Genomic DNA, 21,534 nt, shown 5'->3' with positions numbered 1-21,534 from the left:
TGATGTCAGCACCCGGGGGATGCTGAGAAATTTGCTGAGTGGGCGGGCCGTGAATAAGGCTTATAGAGTCCATTTGAATAGTTTTTGTAACCGCCGGAATAATCTTTTGAATGGCTGAGCACAAGACTATATCACACTGTGATATTGTCTGGCTATGCAAGGCTAGAAAAGTAACTGTTTTGGACATATGAGGTTTCCATCCGACAGAGACGAAATACAAATTAAATGGGTGTCTAGAAATTAACAGTTCAAACAGAACATTAGCAGTTTCATTCATACACTGTGCAGAAGCAGGCAACTTTTGTCAGGTCTTTTAAGCCAGCAAAACAAACTCATTCACTTTGCAATACAACTGAGTGGCAGTCCACCTCAGTGGACATATCATTCATAGTTCGAACCCATTATATTTTTTACCATTATTTATACTTTATATTTCCGACCGCGTTGCTCCTCAAAAACACCAGACTTTCCATGAATCAAGTTATTTTCGGGCACAGTTGCACTCGTAGTAGTATTGTAGAAAATTAGGCTTCGGCGGCTGAAAAAAGGCACTCGTGTCTGTTCGAGTGCCCAGGGGTTTTCAAGAAGGCTCGCACTTCATGTGGAGCAGGTGTGGTTCCGTTCTGCCCCGCGTAGCGCTCCCAACTCAATGACTAGCTCTTTGTGAGGCGCGTGATGGGCTGTGGAACCGACAGCCCGCCTCAAAATCCATTTACCACAATCACGGGCGAAATCCCACCGCGGTCCATGATTCGGGCTTTAGTCCCAGCCAGTACCACACCTTTATCTCATAATTACCCTTAAGAAAACAGACTGGGCTTGTATCAGTTTGGGTAAGAATTACGGTAAAGGCAGACAGAGAGCTGAGAGAGAGAGAGAGCGCGAGGAAGAACGCCCATGCCGGCTTTACCCACTGACTACCATTCGGTTTAAAGCGGTCTCTCGAGTTGATTTGGTGATCACTTTCAATGCGAAATGTAATGGGTGACGTCTCATCAGAAGTAAAACAGTGTAAGCAGCACTTTAAAGGGCTACTTCAATTGTGAGGACAACATGTCAAAATCTGATGTGTTTGGACACATTTGACACAGCAGATTTATGGACTTACACACTGAACCCAAGTGTTATGTCAGAAGTTCAATTTTCTTTTCTTAAGGTAGGATTCTATTTAGAAATAAGCCCAGCAGCCCTTTAAAGAGGTGGTGCCATAGTTTTGTACTTTTTCTGTTTTCTATGTGTCTATGGAGTTGACATTACTCTAATAGACCCCCAGGTGTGGTTATAATGTGCAGATTTGGCTTCCCTGTGTATTTTTGGTTACTTCCTGAAAGTAACAAAAGGGCTGGGCCTCAAAAGGCCCAGTCGAAAAACACAGATTTAATGACATCATAAACTCATCCCCTCCCCTTTTACCATTCACCCAACACTGTGGGTGTGGCTAACCTCAGCTGGGTCACCGGCCACCTGACAACCAGGCATACTTAATGAACTGGTGGGTGTGGCCACATAAAAACACAATTTTAACACTTTCTGTACTCTTTTTTTGAACAAATCATGGCACTGCATCTTTAAAGATAATTTAATTTGTGTATCAAAATGGGTACCAAGCAATCCATTCAACTATTCTAAACTGTCAGGAAACAAATTACAGCCAAAAGTATTATATATATATTTTTTTCTTACTTTAATTTAACTTTTTAGCAAAGGAGAGAAACAAAAAAAAAACCTCAATGTTTGTTCAGTAAAACATCACCTCCCTAACTGTATTCAAATCACAGCCCTCCGTGTCATGGTTACAAATATCTTGATTTACAAAAAAACAAAACGAAAAAAATAATAATATGAGTGATACAAACATTTCTCTAACAATTACTCTCACAGCAGTTAAAACACAGAACATGGAACAAGTAAAAAGCCAAGTATACATTTTCTTTTTAAAGAGGCATCCTCTTTGAAATGCTCACCTACCATGAAGCGGAAACGATATCGTTGCCGTTAGGCAGAAACCTCTCATCTCCATAGTTTAAATTAAATGCCCTACTTGATCGTACTACAGCTTCACATGAAAGCATCAAAAGTAGCACATCCGCGAGCCTGATTTGAGCTCGTCGATCTGCTACTCTAGTAGTTTTTGAAATTGGATCCTAAAAAAGTAACAATTTTGGCCATAAGAGGTTTCCACCCGACAAGATACGACATCCACAAGGCACACATGAGAATGGGCAGGGAGTAGGGCTGTCACAATTATTACATAATCGTCATTATTTTTCATAATCGTTTCCATGTTGAAAAACTTTCATATATATAAAAAAAATAAATCAAAAATAGTGGAAATAGCCGATCTACAAGCTCACAGCGTGTCACATCGCGACGTAGATCGGCTATTTCCACCATCAATGTTATTTTTTAAGTATAAAGTTCTCAAATATGTCAGTAATTTCGTTGTATATTTAGGTTATGTGTCATATCTACCATGTGCCACTTCAAAGCCTAAAACAGAAATGTAATTGTCAACGACAAAAACACAATTAAATCGTTAATCGCAATTATTTGAGTGACAATTAATCGATATGTAAAATGTCATAATTGTGACAGCCCTAGCAGGGAGAGGACATGAAGCCCAACCTACACTTCGTCGTATGACGGCGTACAAGTTGAGCACGAAATGTGACATCAGAAAGTTTACAGTGTGTTCTCGTGAGCGCTGCTTTGCTGAAGCCAAAGGATTTGAAGGACCGTGATAAAGAGCTTCTTGAAACAGCACTCAACCTGAATCAGTTTGGATTACAGTTCCTTGGCACAAGACATTTTTCTATTTGAGTGTAGTGGAGCGTGCACCATAGCACTTGCAAAATATTAAAGTTTAAAAGAAAATCAGCCAATATAAGTTGTGATAAATCTGATCCATTGCTTTCAGTGAGGAAAATAAGAGTAAAGGCCCATTCCCACTGGGCCAGATAAGAGATAAAAAAACATCGTTCTCCAAATATTTGCCACAGATAAAAGTATCTGTGGCAAATATCTGTGGTAGATATTTTTTTTTATCTGTATCTACCATCCACTTTGAATGGAAAAATATCTGGAAAAAGAGATTTTTTTTATCTGTTATCTGGCCCAGTGGGAATGGGCCTTTAGACCGTTAGTTTGGGGGAGAATCACTGAATAAAACGTCTTATTTGTTTAATGCGTAAAAGCAAAAGGCAGGGATGTTAAGTTTGATGTTTTTTGTATATTACACCTGGGTCTTTGACATCATCCCCCATATCTAAAAATAAGAATCCCTTTAGTATCAAAATTATTTTTGAATAAAACATACAGTAGGCTACTAGGTTCTGCTAGCCAACAACCAAAGCAACAATGTATCCTGAAAACATACTTTATTTTAAATCGTTGCAACAGGGGCACAAAAAACAAACAAACTAAAGACGCAGGGCCCCAAGTGAACCTCGCTTCAATACAAAAACTTTTAAAAGTCAATTAAAACGAGAGCACACGAGAATCTCATGGTAGATGAAACGATTTGGGACAGCGCATCTTGGAGCGTTGTCCAACCAACAGAAAGAAAGGAACACTTATTTGATTATAAGAGCACAGTTCGGTGCAGCTTTCCAACCACTCGGAAGAAGAAAATAAGAAAAGAAAAGAAACATTGTGTGAACCTTCAGGAATAAATAGAAACATTTAAAATGCCTATTGTAACATTTGGGAAATTGGGGTGTTCAAGAAACTTCTCCCTTCCAGGAGAAAAGACTGCTATTAATTAATACACAACACACCATACACACAAGGTCTCTCTCTCACTCACACACACACACACACACACACACACACACACACACACACAAAACATTGAGCACGCTGTGGCTACAGACTAGTTTGACTGATTTCAACACATTTTGATCAACTGACAGTGCAAATATTTAGACGGCTGCAAAGAACTGTATCAAGAGTGAGCAACACGAAAGACAAAGAGAACATTTAATTTAGAAATGATATTTGGACAACTGGCTGCCTAACTATACTTTTTTTTTTGCTAGGTTTTCAAGCTGAAGATGGGATGAGGCTCTATTTTTTGGATTCAGCACTCTTCAAATTAGGAATCACGCCACAATTAGCGGTCATTTCACCATGATTGTAACTTTGTCTTCTTAGTGTTTACCCTTCATTGAAACATAATTTCTTAAAATGTTTAAAAACAACAAATAACTCCATAAAACACTATATTGGGCACCTGTACCATGGTAAATTATGTATGAACTTTTTAAGTTTGTAATCTAAATCAGCGGCAGGAATCTGTGACATGGAATTACAACTGACTTAAAACTTAGTTGCATGTCGTTGTTGCGCACCGAAAAGAGCCAATCCACAAGCTCACAACACTTTGCGAGACCGGTCATTTGGGTGCGCACCACCCACGCACAACTAAGTAAAAAGGTTTTAGGACCTCAGAACAAAAAGATCGGGGTTGATACTTCAAAGTCCAACCATTCTTAAACAAAAACGGAAAAAAGGCAGCGACCTTGACTGGTGGCACTAGGTTTCGTCTCTGACTGGTGAACCCAGTCAAAAGCCACTTACAGTGCATTGATCATGGATGAGTTTGATTATTCATTTTTTACGAGGTTATGCTGGATGCCCTCTGATACACAGGGAAAGCATGGGGACAATCAAGTCGGGGCACACTGGTCCACTACGAACGCACGGATGCGAAACGCTCGCGTTCCAAAAGGAGGTGAATTCAGACGTTGGGGAGTGGAGGGTAGTGGTGTGTAGGGGCAGGGGGTGGGTGGTGGATGAGGAAGCCTGTGGAGGGTAAGGGAAGCAAAAGAGACGACAATCTGTTCCCAGGCCATTTGTCTATCCTAACCCTCCCCCCTCAATCATTCATACATACATACACCCACAAACACACCCACCACTCGGAGGTCTTTCTTTCATCCCGCAAGGCTAGTTAGGCGTCACGAACAAACCAAACACCCAGGATTCTTGCAGTACCTCACAGTTCTTTTGGGTTTCTTCTTTAAAAGAGTTAATTATTGTTGCATTGTCTCCCTCAGGGGAGCAGGTCTCCTGAAAAGTGGAGGACAGTGACGCGTCTCTCTGTTTAGGCGGACAGAAGGTTGTTCCAGCAGAGTTCCTGCTCCGGTCTGTCCTCCTTTGTGGATTCATCATCATCAACAATATCATCCATCAATCGTTCGTCTTCCTGGATTTGATTTAACTTTTTTCGTTCTTTTTCATCCCCCGCCACGACTTGTGTTTCACCATTCGGCATCCCCGATGGCCTTGGAGAAGACGTAGTCTCTCCCGTTGAGATTCATGATCCCGTCCTTCAGGTGGAATTTCCATTTGTTCTTACTTCTGTGGATCTGGAGAGGGGGAACGAGGAGGAAATGAACGGCGTGGGAGTGGAGCTTAGACAGACACAGTTTCACTTTTACAGCCTCTTAAATCTCACGCTCACGCACGCAGGTGTTGCGTTGCGAGATCATGCACATAAACGCCACAGGACCAGAAGGTCCTGTGTTTCTTTTAACTCATTAGAGGTCCACAACGTGGCAACGCGTCAATCCCTTTGATGTCTCTGTGTGCTCATTGACGCGTTGTACAGTAAACTATACTGTAGCTACTGCACCAGGCTAACGCAGTGACGGAAAACACTCCCCGAAATGCAGCACGAGATCACGTGACCAGGAAGTGCTGTCTCCCTCATAGACATGCCTGTTACGCTGCTGCAGAAAAGTGATTTTTTTCTCCTAATCTAGCTTTTAAATCACCTTCATGTTCAAAACGCGGCCTTTTCTACCGGCCGTAACAAAAGCACTGCGGCCCGCGATTGTTTAAAAACGGTCCTGACTGAAAGAAAACATTATAGTGATAAACAAGACATACTTGGATTACATTTACTCGAGGACCTCAAAGGTAGGGTAAAATGGCGGGTTGCCATAGGCACCTGCCGATTAAATTTACTACCAGTTAATGGCCAATAACATCCCAAATCTATCTATAGGTTTCCAACTCATTGACATCGGTTATATAATTGATGAGATTCATAAATACATATCGTTGCTGTCGGGCAAAAACCTCTTTTCTCTTATCTCCATATTCTAATTCTTGTTTTTTTTTGTTGCTCTTCCTACTTCCGGTTTTGGCATGATCGCGATCGCGAAATGCATGTTTGACTCCCAGAACAGCTCAATCTTTCAAACATGGCAGCCATGTTTGTTTACATTTGAAAAAAACACTATAGCCTCCATCTCATGAATGCCTCACGAACGGATTTCCAAGCAGATTTTTTGTTTGAAAGCTGTGAATGGCGTGCACATGTGTGGTGCATGATCTGTGCATGACCCGTGCACCATTCTGCACATTAAAAGGTAAGAAAATGGTGGCATCATGTAATATTAAAGTCGCTTTTTAATCCTGGCAACAAGATTGTTAAAAAGCCCTCGTGGTCCAGCTATACCTTTGGCTTTACGCTTTGTCCTTTAACTATAACTGTACCAGTGTACCTGTAAGTCACACAATAAAATGTTTTCCCTGAATTTCTCATCATGACAACTCCCTAAGCAGGCTACACACATTTCCAAACTAATTGATGTTGAACTATTCCAACAGATCTCGTCCATAACTCAGAACACACACACTGATGTATTATAGTGAGGCTGTCATTCTCGTAAAATAAAACTAAAGGGGGTTCCAGACGGTACGAGGTCACCACCTCTTAGTCATTTATTTTCAATGGGAGGCGGGCGGCTATTTCGGACGCACAGAGAAGTTTAGAGGTGGCGAGGCGAGCGGGCACAGTCCTGTGAAATCCCAGCGAGCGTGCTCGTTCGTGGATGCTCACGCGGGCGGCGAGAGATGGATTATGTTCATCTTTGTGAAATACCGCACGGCGTTTACTCACTGAGCGAGTGTGTTTGTGTCGCATGTCCGACGCTGATCCGAGCAGGAGCCCCTGCGGCAACCGCTGCTCGTTTGAAGAGCCCTTAACAAGGCAGTGAGGCCACTTTGTATTTCATGGCCTCACTACTCTTATGGTGTGTGTGTGTGATTGTTACCTTGTCATACTGGCACACCACTACATTCTCTGTATCAAACAGTTCTTGGTCCTCCTCGTCGCTCACGTCGTCCCCACTGTTCAGCGGCTCCTGGCAAGGAAACACGTTGAGTTGAGACAAGCTTACAAAAGCAATTGGGTCCATAAAAGGACTTATAAAGGCATGTTTTCACTACAGTTCCGGAATTTTTCCTGCAAAATAATTAGCATAATCATTTTCAACTTGCCGGGAGTTTTGTTTTTTGGGTGTTTTCACATGAGCAAAAATGCTGGCATCGCCATAAAATACATCGTTTTCACTACTAAACCATCACGGAATGAAAATCCGTGTTGCCAGACTTTGCGAGAGAAATAAGCAACCAGGTGTACGAAAATAAGCCCCAAAAAGTGATATTATCTAGGCCACAAAAGCAATTTAAAACTATAAGCATCGCCACATCAGCTACTTGACAATTACCGATCTAAAAGATCACAACAAATAAAAAGCAGACAGAAACGATCAATACATACAAGCAACTTTACGGAAATCAAGACCATAGTCGCTTATAATTAGCAAACATGGCAACCAGTGCTTACCACACCGTCTGCGTCTGGACGCTTGGTCGCTTGCTAAAGCAGCAGCGAGTCACGTCTGTTCGTCTCTCCTTTTCTCTCTCACCAATGGATTTAACAAGTTACAAGAAATATTCTTCATGAAACAACACATGTGAACCTTATGTGTGTCACATAAGGTTCAGAAAGGATCGCTTATGCAACGTGTTGCACATGTGGGATTGTGGGCTTGTTTTTTTTTTCTTCACGCGTCACCGATGGATGCTGGTCATCCACTCGCTCGCTGCTCAGTAAAACACTTTACGACGAGAAACTATTAACTAATGATGCCGCTCTTTGAGTTGGTAGCTTCCAACTTTCATCACAGCATAGGCCAAATGAGCGCATTGTGTCTCACTCAGACAAAAAATTGGCTATAGCACCGTAAAAAAAGTTGGTAAAGATTCCAGCTTTTATCACATTACGAGCGCATCGCGCTCCTGTCTCCAGAGCGGACTTGTATCAAAACCCACACAGCTTAATTACAAATAGGCTATAGAATAATTTTGAACCATGCATTGATCTAGCATTAAGCTTGCATTTCTCGACGTCTGTCTTCTGTGTTTGGCTGGCTTACATAACATTCGAATGCAATATGGATTCTGAAGCTTTCAATCCCAATTACAATGCTTTAACTGTTAATATTGGCTCCTTGCGTGCACCTGCTTGTCCGAAAAAAGTAAAAATCACGGTATGCCGTTTTCACTGTGGGGATATTTCTATTCTGCCGGGACTTTAGGCAAACATTACTAGGTATTTTCCCGTCACGTTTGGGACACCAAAACTCACGGAAGACAAAATAAGTGGCCGTTTTCACATGGCGTGAATTTCAAAATTGCCGTCATTTTGGAAAAAACTTCCAGAAGTTTGACTCAGTGAAAACGGGGCTTAAGAGTAATTTTTTAACACTCAATCTCCAACTACCAAATACTCCTCCAGACATTTTTACTTTTTTGTTCATATCTGTGTCAATTTGTTTTCAGATATTTAACCACTTGAACTGTCAATACTTAATAAACTTGACCTTTCACTCTGTACTTAGTCTGCTCTTTTCCCCCTCTACACCAAAGCTCTTTGCCGAAAATAGCCGATCTACAAGCTCACAACACCTTGCAGCGCGAGGCGTTGTGAGCTTGTAGATCTGCTATTTTTGGCTAAAGTTCTCAGAATATGGACACTAGGGTTCAAGTGATTACTATAAAAAAGGAGAAAAAGGCTTCTATCACTCAAAGATTTGGAGGATCCCCTGTAGTAACTCTGAGGACCCCCTAGGGTTCCTGGACCCCTGTTGAAGACCCATGAACTAGATGGCCTCGGCCGATTATCACAAAGACGATGTAAAAGGCGAAAGTGAAAATGCTCTACAAAACAGTACAGCCCAACTTTTACAACCACACCACCACCTCTGACACATAACGCACCTCATCCACTTGTCCGTCCTCGCCACGGTCCTTGTCCTTCTCCTCTTCTTCGTCTTCGTCATACTCTTCCTCCTCATCTTCGTCTTCTTCCGAGGAGGTGTCGCCCGCTCCGTCCACCTGCAGCATCATCTGAGGCTGCTGCTGCTGCTGTTGCTGCTGCTGTTGTTGTTGTTGTTGTTGCTGCTGCTGCTGCTGGGCCTGTGGTGCAGCTGCACCCTGGGCCTGTTGGATCTGCTGCTGCTGCAACTGAGCTGCTGTCTGGCCAGGCTGAGCCGCCATGGCTGCCTGCATCACCTGCTAAGAACACAACAAAACAATTTCTAAAACAAGGGTCCATTGCCTAATAAAAGTCAATTTGGGTGTCTGAGACAATGAGACATAGTAACGTTAGAAAACGCCTGGCCTACATTACACATGGGTAAATACGGATAATGTGGATAATTCTTATACTATCCTGCGGATGCTAGTGGAAATAATATAACCTCGTTTCAAATGGAAATTATTAGAAATTGAAAAGCTATACACAGTACAGTAGAGGATATTGATCACACTAGTTCACACAGCTTTCTAATTGCATTCGGAGCCACCTGCCATTATTGCTTTCCTGTTTGGCATGACCAAAATCTCCGGTCAGCCCGGAGAATCAAGTGGAAGTGTGTTGTTGAGTAAGAGTGGACTGGACACTGACCTGCTGTTTGTTTCCTGGAGCGAGGACGATCTGCTGTGGCTGAATGATGACTCCTGTCTGCTGCGGAAGGCCTCCCTGCATCGGAGCAAGGACCTGCACCCACACACACACAAGTTGGGAAGAGTTTGTTAAGACACATTAAGGCCTAGAATTATTTCATGCTTTAACTATTGAAAAATAGCAGATATACAAGCTCACAGCGCGGCACCGAGTGCCGCGCTGGGAGCTTGTAGATCTGCTATTTTTGAAAAGTAATGAACGTTTGTGCAAATCTTTGAATATATGTCATTTTAAAGTGGACATTTGTAACTCGAATTTTGCTTCTGAGGGGTTCCTGGAACTAAATATTTTGAGATGGGGGTCCGGGGCCAAATACATATCATTTGGGGGGTCCTTGACATGAAAAGGTTTGAGCACCACCGACATAGAAACATCAATTTCTTCAGAAAACTATATTAAGATTAAAGTTTTGACAGGACTTAGTCCTGTAGGATATAGCCGTTCAGAATCCCCACCTTTGGACCGACATATAGCACCCATTCCCAGCCAGTGATCAAAGTCCTCACTTCCTCAAGTCTACACTATGCCGTTTCCCTCAACGTTTTCATATCATCTGTCTCAATAAAAATGAAATACCATGTGTTGTGGAATGGGATATAGGGTGGAATTAACCTTTTTCAGCAGCTCACACTGGCAGGGATCCCATAACATAAACCAACTCGGGCATTTCAGGTCGTTATTGATCAAACTGAAGGGTTTACTGCCTCAGAGAAGTTTGTGAATCATTAATTATTCGTTTTCCTTGGGGGGAAACATTTACAAGTTCTCTGGTGACATTTGAAGGCTGGCTCCCGAGAGAGCCCATATTTTCCACCAGATTTGATCCTTTGTCTCCATTTCAAGAGTTCTTATTTATTTCAGTCTTCCCATGCTGGAAGGGGAGGAAGGAAGACAATTTATGCTGTGTTTCTAACATAAAGCCAGTGAAGTTCCAGCTGAAATTTCAAGCATGGTTTGTGAGCTGATAAAACACAACCTAACCATGCAGCTCAGCAGATTTGCTCCACCAATATGGCCGTCACGACTATGACATTTCACATGGCGATTAACTGTCACTCAAATAATTGCAATTGACGATTTAATAGTGCTTTTGTCATTGACAATTACATTTCTGTTTGGCTTGTATGATTTGAAGTTGCACATGGCAGATATGACACCTTATACAAGCTCACAACGTGAGCTTGTAGATCGACTATTTCCACTATTTTTTTTTAAATGTTTGAAAATATATGAACATTTTCAACGTGGAAACGATTATGACAAAATAATTGCGATTAGACGATTATTATGTAATAATTGTGACAGGCCTTGTAGCCTCCACTAGAGGGCCGCAAGCTCAACCTGGAGGATAGGCAGTGGAAAGCATTTAAACCCTTCACTAAATAGACAGTAAATATAGTGAATCATTGCACCGCTTATCTACATATTTTAACTTTTTGTATTTTTTGTAAATGAATGCCCTACTTTGGCATACTAGTGTCACACAAAAAGTAGCAAAAATCCCTGATCTACAAGCTTAAAACTTGTCGCAAAGCGACACATTTTGAGCTTGTAGATCAGCTATTTTTGTATTTATTCTGAAAGGTTTTGGACGAGGTTTCCACCTGACAGCAAAGTATTTTTTTGTAAAAAAAAAAAATGTAAAAATGCCATCGGTCTACTCTACACACTCAATACTGACAAAACCGCTTTGCTTTACACTAGTGCACAATTATTTTTGTGTGCAAATATATTTCAACTGAAATGCAGGGATACAGGGGAGGGATCTGAACACTTCCCAAAGCCACAGCATATTTTCTCACAGCATATCAAGTTCCACCAGCAGGCGGTGACAATATATCACTATTGTCATTATCATCATGGCATCCAGGAGGCTTAAGCTTTGCTATGGGGCCCTGTATTATTTTAACCTAATATATTATATTGCATTATAATATAATGCCTATTTGGTGCTCAGCTCCAGTCTTATTGAGCAGCAAATATTTTAACTTAATTACATTTTCACCTAGGCCTATATCTATTGTTTTCTTCTTTCTTGGCTCCACTTTTACTCTAGTATATCGTCGTTGTCGGGAGGAAACCTCGTATCTCCAGGTTTCAAATGTGTACGTTCTTTCGCAAAATAAAGCCCTGCTTCTTCATACAAGGCCGTCTCACGAAGGTAGTGAAAACAGAAGATCTACAAGCACACAACGCCTCGCGGTGCGAGGCGTTGTGTGCTTGTAGATCGGCTGTTTTCACTAGTTTAAATCATTTTTAAAATGACAAATACAAAACGAACGGTTTTGGACATACAAGGTTTTCACCCGACAACGACGATATATTGCTATAAATGTATACATACATTAACATATCTGTAATTGCAGCTTGCATGGATTTCCACTACAGAGGAAACCTAAGTATAGCTATGAGGTAGTTTATGTTGTATAAGCTAATAATAAAAATAATAATAATATGCTTAGTATATTAAGTTTAAGTTTGTTACCTCAGAGCAATTTGGTCAAGAAACTAATTAGTGAAGTCTGTGAGTTTAGTTTACCACCTCAGGGAGGAAGATTACTGGAAGAAAGCCACATTTCTTTTTAATCGAGTGACTTTGCTAAACAGATACAGCTTTTTTCAATAACACTGAATACGTTTTCCTCATCTTCCATGCCTGAAGAGTCTATAGACTTTGAAATTCAGGTTTTCCCGGAATCAGAACCATAGGAACCCTACAGACATCACCACCACCCCACTACGGAGTTGCTGCATTGCACAGCTCATGTCTCATGTCTCAGACATGAGCAACAAAAGAAAGTTAGCAGTACTTTGCCTTTGCTGTTATACAGAATAACAAAGAGCTTGTGCAGTACATTTTGTAGGTTGTAGGCCAGTGGTTCTCAAAGTGGGATCCAGGGACTCTCTAGGTTACTTAAGGGGGTTCTAAATTGACCCTTGCAAGTCTGTAACTCTTCCACAATTGGAATCAAATGGACCCCGATTTGTGTACTGTCAGGAGTTAAGGGTCCTTGACATTTTAAAGTGTGAGAACCACTGTTGTAGGCAGAGGCGTCACAAGGGGGGAAAGTGGGACTGAGTTACTAGAACCCAAGGTGGAGGGGCCTTAATTATTTCATACTTAGCTATTGAAAAACAGCAGATATACAAGCTCACAGCACGGCACTCGGTGCCGCGCTGTGAGCTTGTACAGTATATCTGCTATTTTTGAAAAATCATGGAGATTTGTGCAAGTCTTTGAATATTTCAAATCCTTGGTGCTTTAAACTATTTTGCTTTAATGCTTTAACTATTTTTCAATAGTTAAAGCACAAAATGTGAGTGAATCCTTGTACCCAGGGCTCAGAATTTGGTGCGACACCCCTGGTTGTAGGCAACCCCCAGCCCTAGTCGTGGGCCATGATGACCTACCTGTGTGATGGGGCGTACCTGCTGTATGACAGGGGCCTGCACGCCGCCGGGCTGCATCTGCTGCTGCAGCAGGATCTGCTGCTGGGGCTGCTGGATGATGTACTGAGCTCCGTTGGGAGCACGCACCACCTGCAGGATCTGACCTGGAGATGAGAGACACAGCAGGGTTATTATTATATCGTCGCTGCCGGGCAGAAAACTCTTATCTCCACATTCCAACGTTTTGTGATTTGTTTTGTTTTGTTTTCCCGTAAAACAGGGGTCTTCAACGTTTTCAGTCCAAGGATCCCTTAGTTGAGAGAGAGATGAAGCAAGGACCCCCTCAACCTGTTAATAGATTCCATATAGTTTCATCTTTTGACAGCACAATCATCAGTGTATTTTGGATATAAAACTTGACCTTTCACTCTGTACTTAGTCTGCTCTTTGTCCCCTCAACACCAAAGCTCTTTGCCGAAAATAGCCGATCTACAAGCTCACAGTGAGCTTGTTGAAGACCCCTGCTGTAAAAGAACACCCACAACCTACAGTATTACAAAATAATTACTTAAAAAACCCTAAAACCAAGCGTTTTCAGAAAATATAAACAAACTTAAAAAAACAAAATGAAAACTAGATTGAAATGAAAAATGAAATCCAAAATAGAAACTAATGAAAAATGCTAAACTATAATAACCTTAGGACAGAGCGGACATCATCAGGAAGATAGTCAACTCTATTCTGCATTGGTCTTCTTCACTGATTACATTAGACATTCTGCTGCCTGGCATTTCTCATCAATAGACCGCTGTTCTGCTACTGTGTTAATTTTGCATTGGATACAGTTCTAAACCGTATTAAATAATGGACGATCTTTTTGTGAACGCTTGTGAGCTAATATCAGTTTAAAGTTATTGATTTCCTTAGTAAGTAGCCTCGCAGTAAGTATGATTAGGCTCCTGCGTCGCACTGTCTGGGCTTATTTTGCAATACTGGCATTAAGCTTCCTTTACATTATCCCATAAGAGGATGATAGCTATAACGAGCCTTGGGAGGAATGGCTCCTTTTCATAGAAGTGTCATAACAGGATAAACACAACTGCAGCCAATTAAACAGTAACGGTGGTCTAAGAGATATTTTGTGGTTAAAACAAAAGGTTTAATATCTATAGTCTGATAGTAATTGCTAGTGTGTTTGTTCAGTAACAGGGTTCTCCCCAGAGCCCTCTATTGGAGAGTCGCGTCAACTCCGTTCACTTCTTGGAGCCAGGTCTTCTACATACACATCTATTGGCGAATAGTGACAAAGTGCTGAACCGGAAGTTTACGGAATGCATTGTAATCTACTGTATAGGGGGAAAAAAGAGACATTTCCGGCGTACATGAACCACGTGACCGGCGCCGTTTCTGACCACACATTGGTAGAACTCTCTATACAAGGCTCTGGTTCCACCATCTCTCCAGCTCTTTATTAGCAAACAATTTCCAGATGGGATACCAATTTTGTCCAATCGGAGAGATAACTCACTTATTAACATCAATTAATAGCATTCCAATAAATATGTGTATCTTGTATTCTCTCCTGATTGGATAAACCCTTCAGCGTGATCAATACTATAGCTGTGTGTGTGTGTGTGTGTGTGTGTGTGTGTGTGTGTGTGTGTGTGTGTGTGTGTGTGTGTGTGTGTGTGTGTGTGTGTGTGTGTTACCTTGACTGGTGATGAGCTGTTGGTATGGAGTGACTCCTGTGGGCAGGGCCAGGGTTGCTGCAGTTGCTGCTGCACTCTAGAGGAGAAAAGAGGAGCACACATGCATACACTGTCACAAAGCTACTAGACTGGAGAGCCCCACACACTCAGGCACCTCGAGTCCTTGGACAACATACAGTATCTTGAGTAGTAAACCTTTGAGCGGAAATGTCTAGGTCAAGGGTCTTCAACAGGGGGTCCGGGACCCCTAGGGGTTCCTCACAGTTACTACAGGGGGTCCTCCAAATCTTAAAGTGATAGAAACTTTTTTCTTCTTTTTTATATTAACTACTTGAACCCTAGTGTCCACATTCTGAGAACTTTAGACAAAAATAGTCGATAGTCGAAGCTCACAATGCCTCGCGCCGCGAGGCGTTGTGAGCTTGTAGATCGGCTATTTTTGGCAAAGAGGTTTGGGTAGGGGAAATCTACCATGTCTACCATGTGCAACTTCAAAGCCAAACAGAATGTAATTGTCCACGACAAAAACACAATTAAATCGTTAATCGCAATTATTTGAGTGACAATTAATCGTCACGTAAAATGTCCTAATCGTGACAGCCCTCGTGGCAACCATGCAAGGCACCAACCTGCTCATTGAACCACCGATTGAATTTGTTAAACAGCAGCTTTATGGGATGAGATCGTCCGTCATGACTGTCACGTTTGAGTGTTTAATTTGCCCGCTTTGTTTTGTGCACAAACAAACAAGCTTTAGAGAACCACCTGCTCAAGGAACTCAAACATAACATGAAATGCATTTGTAGCCCGGTTCAAAAAAATGCAGAGCCAGTTTAAAGGGCATGTGCAGCTAGAAAGGAACAGATGTGACTTCTGACATGAACAGATTGCTCGTGCAAAGGAGGTGATGTGAAAATGGGAGACTAAAGCAAAATAAAAAATAAAAAATCTAAGATGACGAGGGGTGTGTGACACCAAGGAAGCGTATAAAGAAAGAGCGCCACAGAGAATGAGGGAGGATAGGGCTTGTGTAATGGGATGAGTGCTCCCGGATTCTACACCCTGACAGTCTTGTTTGATGACTTCCTGAAGAGTTCGACCAAGTTCATCCTTTTCCTGTCCTGCTTCCATCTGTTCACACATATACTGTGCCTCACGCACTCAAGTGTACAGCAGGGATGTCTCTAGACCAGTCTGTAATGTACATGCATGTTTTAGTTACTACGGGGGGGCCGAAACACAGATCCCTGAACCAGAATCGAACGGAGGATGTTGTGATTATAATATGGATGACTTGTGCAATGAAGGAACTTTTAGAAACATTCTAGATAAACTGGGACAATATCGAGCCATCACCTCACCACCATACACGCAGAGAGGCAGCAATGGACACACACAGCAAGTGTTTGCATGAATGTTGACTCACCATCCCCGTCGCACTCATATGCTGCAGAATCTTAGGATCCTGAACAATGACTTGCTGCTGGGGAGCTGTAAGGATATGAGAAACAATTCAGACCATGTTATACAATTACCTACACAGACCAAGTTATTTTGTATTATGTTTTAGACTTTTTCAACGCTCAGACCAACCTTGCTGCTGCTGTTGCATCAGAACCTGCTGGGCCTGCGCTGGCTGTGCAATCTGTTGGACTTGCTGCACCTGGTGGAGCTGGTGGGTCTGTTGCTGCTGTTGTTGTTGCTGTTGTTGCTGCTGCTGTTGCTGCTGTTGCTGATGATGCTGCTGTTGCTGCTGCTGCAGGTGAGCTGCGGCCTGCAGGGCTGCCTGCTCTTCAGTGTGGAAGCCCTCCACTGCCTTGGACTGCATTAGTTTGTTCTCCCACAGCTGGAGCAACAGTAGGAAACAGGCAGAAACAACAAAAAACATGACTACCGGTAATACAGGCTTAAAAACGTAAACCCTTTAAATACTTACTCAAAGGGCCCGTGTTGTGCACTCGTTTTCTTATCTACACCACCAAACTCTTCTGCCAATTTTGGCAAATGGTGCCCCCGGAATAGGGATGCTGGGGTTCAACAGGCTAATTCACAGCATTTTCTTACTTTGTGTTTTTTAGTCAATAGTTAACAGAGACAAAAGCAATGGATCGGAAAAGGGTGATGGGTGACATTCGTCAGTAATTAGTTAAAGGTGATGCGTACGTCCAGAGGCCAATGAACTCACTTTTCTGAGCCTAATTATTCTAAAAACTAAAGATTACAGAAATAACACTGAATGTTGGAAGCTACGTTTTTGTGTGTGTCTGTGTAGTTGAGGTCAGGAAAAAAAAAAGAAAAGAAAAAAAACATTAAAAAAAGAAAATATATGTCATATGACCTTTAATTGTAAAACAGTAACATTACAGAGTATAGCCATGGGGACAATGAAAACCCTTTGCCAACTGTAAAGAGAGTGGCCCGCAGGTAATATAACATCACTTTGTGAAGCTGACAGGCCTTTTCTTTCCCCCAGGCTATTTTGTATGAGAAAAGAATTGTTCGTGTGCATTGCTCTGCCTATGTTGTAGCCTGTTCAGCACTACTGTCAAATTATTCAAAATAACATTTTCAGGTTACATAACCTTGTTCGTGAAAGAGCTACTGAATTCTTATTCTACAGTTGTTCAAGTGTGCGGTCTCTCGAACAAGAGCTGTTCAAGGTCTTGTCTTTGTTGTCTGCGACACATTTTATGAATGTGAATGAATCAATCCAAGAAGTTTAGATTATTTTAACACAAAGGGTGCACATTAACGTTTAATTCCTGGTCAAAGACTATGCTGTGTGGAAACATGCTTAAGTTAACACACAATTCACAACACCAATGTATTCCTCTCAGATACAGATGGGACAATAAGCGATATTATCATTTATCGTGATAAAAAAAAAATATATATATTATCGTGATATCATCCTCCATCATGCACTGGGTTCAATTCAACTTTTATTTGCCGAGCTGCATATCCGGTAAACCCTCTATAATTGGTAAAAGGTACTTAAGATTTGTTTTTGGGCTTTTTTTTATGCCTTTATTTGACAGGACAGTAGACTGAGAGGAAATGGGGAGAGAGATGGGGAATGATATGTGGCAAAGGTCATCCGGATCGGGAATTGAACCGGCGACGCCAGCAGGCATCATAGCCTAGTATGTGGTATGCACCTTGACCACTAGGCCAGCGGGCGCCCCGATACAGTCTATTTTTCACTCCATCAAATGTTCCGCCACAGGATAATGGCTTTTGATTAATGCGATAATATCGTAAATTGTGATTTCTTTTGTCACAATAATCGTGATATGAAATTAAATTTTCACATCGTCCATCCCTAATCCCAAACAAAGAGAAACACGAAAGCTTGAAAAGTAACAGATTATTTTCCCTAGAAACACACAGAGCAACAGGAACAGGTGGGTGGTAAAGCAACAGGAACAGGTGGGTGGTAAAGCAACAGGTGGGTGGTTACCTACCGTTTTCAGCTCTTGCAAAACCTGCTCGTCCACCCCCTCGTCCAGGAACAGCTCACGAACCTCATTGATGACATCCTCGATCACAGACTTATACAGTTTAGGCTGGGAGGGGACAGAAGCAGAACACATTGGTTTTAGCCGGGGACCCAGTCAGTCACCCGAAATGTAAGATGACCTGTGATGTCATGCCGTAATTTTTATTTCTGTTTTATCTAGGGATGGTCCGATCAGGTTTTTTGGAACCGATCACCGATCACAAAAGTTTGATCACCCGATCCCGATCAATCACCGATCCGATCAAGTTATTATTTATATTTTCTAAATGTTAATGTTTTAACTTTATTTCATTCATTCACTCATGAATTCATTTATATATTTGCCTTATAGTTATTTACCAGCATTACTATGTATTTATTATCATAGCAGTAACTAATTATTCCTTCAGCACTGTGGAAATCAATACCCCAAAATGGCCTCAAGTGGGCATACTCAGGCTGGTTGATCAGATGCACCGATCCGATCGGATCGGTGAATTTACCTTTTGATCTAAACCACCGATTATCGCCGATCATGCTTTGAACGGCCCGATCCGATCCATTGCCGATTGATCGGTAACATCTCTAGTTTTATCTAATAGTTTGGTCATTATTAAGGTCCACAGAATGAGAGGCCTGCTCTGTATATTTTACTATACAGAAAAGAAAAATAATAATAAATATAATAAATAATAAAGTACGGCATGACATCACAGGTTCAACCTTATTCCTTGAGCTTTTGGGCATGTGGGTCCCTGACAATTTGGGGGTTGAACGCATCAGTTATCAAGACAACACTTACTAATGTAGAGACAAAACAACAGAAAATGCTGTTCTCCCCTGGAGAAATGTTATTTTGCTTAATTGGTCATTTTCCCCAAAATATTATCCCTGGACTGGTATGCCAAATATTAGAAAGTATCATCCCTGGTATTGCCAATAGCCAGGTCTTCCTTTAACATGTAACATTTTAACAGTTTATGCCATCCTACAATCAGTTTTATATAAATGCACCAGTTATGGGGCCATATGCAATTATATGTAAGTAACTGTGCCCAGAGTGTGCACGAACAAAAACATAACCCTCTGCAAATACCTACTTTCTACATCAAGCACTTGTGCCTTTATAATTTAAACCTTTAAAAAATATACATAGACATTTTGCCAAATCAATCAGCAGTATAAACAATATTATAGAATAAAGTCTGGGGTCAGCATTTATGGTGCAACAAGCTAGTTAGTAAATTGTAACAATCAACTAGAGCAGTGGTTCTTAAAGTGGATTCTAGGGACAGTGTACAAATGGAACCAAATTTGGTTCCATTTGTACACTGTCAGAGTTAAGGGGAGACCTTGAAATGTGAAAGCTTGAGAACCACTGAACTAGAGTAGGCCCAGTGGCCACCCACAGTGGTCATCACCCTATCTGCTCTGTTAACATGAAGGACAATAATGCATACAGTAGCTCGCAGAAGAGCTGCCATGCTAAAGTGGCTAACATCACCCGGTCTGTTTGTATGTAAACAACTCTGACAGACCAGGTTAGGTACGAAGATTTCATACCAATTTCTCGTTTACGTGGCAACACCCACACACACAAAAAAAACACAGCAATTTAACAGAGCTCAAATACAAGACCCAAGTCCCTATAATACATGTACGAGCGAGCGACACGTACGGGGCCATTTTAATGTGTACACTAACTACACTGTCCGCAGCGGCCACGGCCACGGCCGGACTACAGTCGCTCGGTTCTCTCCTCTCCCTTGACTCCTCTCTCCACTATTTAAAGGCCGGTGTGGTGTTTATAAGTAAGAGCCGTGTGACGTAGCGTCCAGTAGCACCTTCCCATCCCGGGCCAGTCTATATAGAGAGCCAAGATGGCTGTATAAAACCCCGGCAGCCCAAAGGAGGAGGACCACAACACTGCAGCAGAGCGAGGAGACTAGTCGTCGTGGTGGTGGAAGCCATTTTACGGAGAGATCGGATCGGACGCCGTGTACCCTTTTTTTTCAGTGGCGATCGAATTAGGGTGGATGTTTATGGAATAAAATGAGTGATCGGCTTCTTTTTCTTTTCTTTCTTAGTAGTATGATTGATTGTCGGTGAGGGGGATAGGTTTAACTTGTAGTAAAAAGGAAGGAATCAAAAGACAGTGGAGCTTTGTTGTTGGGACACGTCTATATATCCAAGCCTTGTTGTTGTTCGTGGAATGGTGGACAAATAAGACTGCAGTTATTCTCCTCCTCCAGAGCTGATTTCTCTGATCAAAATGTATGACTTTAATTTCATCCCCCCCAGATAAGGTGCTTGACGTACGTTTACAGCTGCTATTTTTACATGGCTGCAGTGTTAACGACAATTCCCTTAATCATGAATACACTGACTGACTGACACGGGCTATCGTTACTTTCTCCAACAACACAAGGAATCCATTAAGACTAGAGAAAATCCCTTTAAAAAAAAGGCAATAAACCATGAAGCGAGCACAATTTTCCTCCTAACCGACTAGAACATAACACCCCACAAAAGTCCAAATCTATTCTATGCAAGTTAATGCAACTTAAAGGCACTTTTTTATTCTCTTGCCTTATCTCAGTCCCTCTCGAGTGTGGTTTTCACACTTAGATGCTTTCAGACACAGAGTAGAGACCTCTCTAGTTTCCAAATATGGTTGAAATGACCTACTGGCAATACGTTTTCAGTTAAGTTTATTAAAAGAATAATGGCGAAGAAGTGTTGGCAAAGATACTTCCCTTTTTATCCTTTTCTTTTTTTTTAAACTGCCCTCAATACAAAGCAGCAGGTTGACAGTTTCTTTTTTAATTTTAACCCCCCTCTCCTCATTTCATGTCCACTGAGTCCTTTTAGAGATGGAGCCTTACCACTGGGTTCGAGTTAGCCGAGCTCGCCATTATACCGCGCAGTGTTAAAAAAAAGCCACCACACGGAAAATGAGGCGAGAAATAAAGCCAAAAAAACTACAAAAAAAGATTTAAAATAACTGGGAGCGGTAGTTAAAAGTAGCCGGCATTACTTGTTGTAAATAAAACACAGTTTTTGGCGGTCTTATTTACAATCCCGGGCTGCTCCTGTTCCCAGCCGTCCTCCTG

The 21,534-nt window shown here is 41.8% G+C and overlaps 1 protein-coding gene across 3 annotated transcripts; it reads right to left on the bottom strand.

Annotated features, from left to right (window-relative positions):
- Nucleotides 1-1,683: 1,683 nt before the first annotated feature.
- gtf2a1 (general transcription factor IIA, 1) lies at nucleotides 1,684-21,534 on the bottom strand. 3 transcript variants are annotated; one of them, XM_080745305.1, is made up of 10 exons: nucleotides 21,307-21,534; nucleotides 18,387-18,488; nucleotides 16,516-16,768; nucleotides 16,349-16,413; nucleotides 14,923-14,998; nucleotides 13,235-13,377; nucleotides 9,764-9,856; nucleotides 9,076-9,372; nucleotides 7,065-7,154; nucleotides 1,684-5,369 (listed from the first exon to the last, which is right to left on the bottom strand). In XM_080745305.1, exons 1-10 carry the CDS (start codon nucleotides 21,334-21,336, stop codon nucleotides 5,262-5,264), a joined length of 1,257 nt encoding a protein of 418 aa, XP_080601431.1. In that variant the 5' UTR covers nucleotides 21,337-21,534; the 3' UTR covers nucleotides 1,684-5,261. The 3 variants fall into 3 exon arrangements, with proteins under 3 accessions (XP_080601431.1, XP_080601432.1, XP_080601433.1); XM_080745306.1 differs by having other exon boundaries at nucleotides 9,076-9,369; XM_080745307.1 differs by having other exon boundaries at nucleotides 13,253-13,377.

This window comes from Nannobrachium achirus, assembly GCF_963921795.1.
Source record: "Nannobrachium achirus genome assembly, chromosome: 16".
NCBI lineage: Eukaryota > Metazoa > Chordata > Actinopteri > Myctophiformes > Myctophidae > Nannobrachium > Nannobrachium achirus.
The sequence above is the reverse complement of the archived record's forward strand: the minus strand, read 5'-3'. Positions and strand labels throughout refer to the sequence as shown.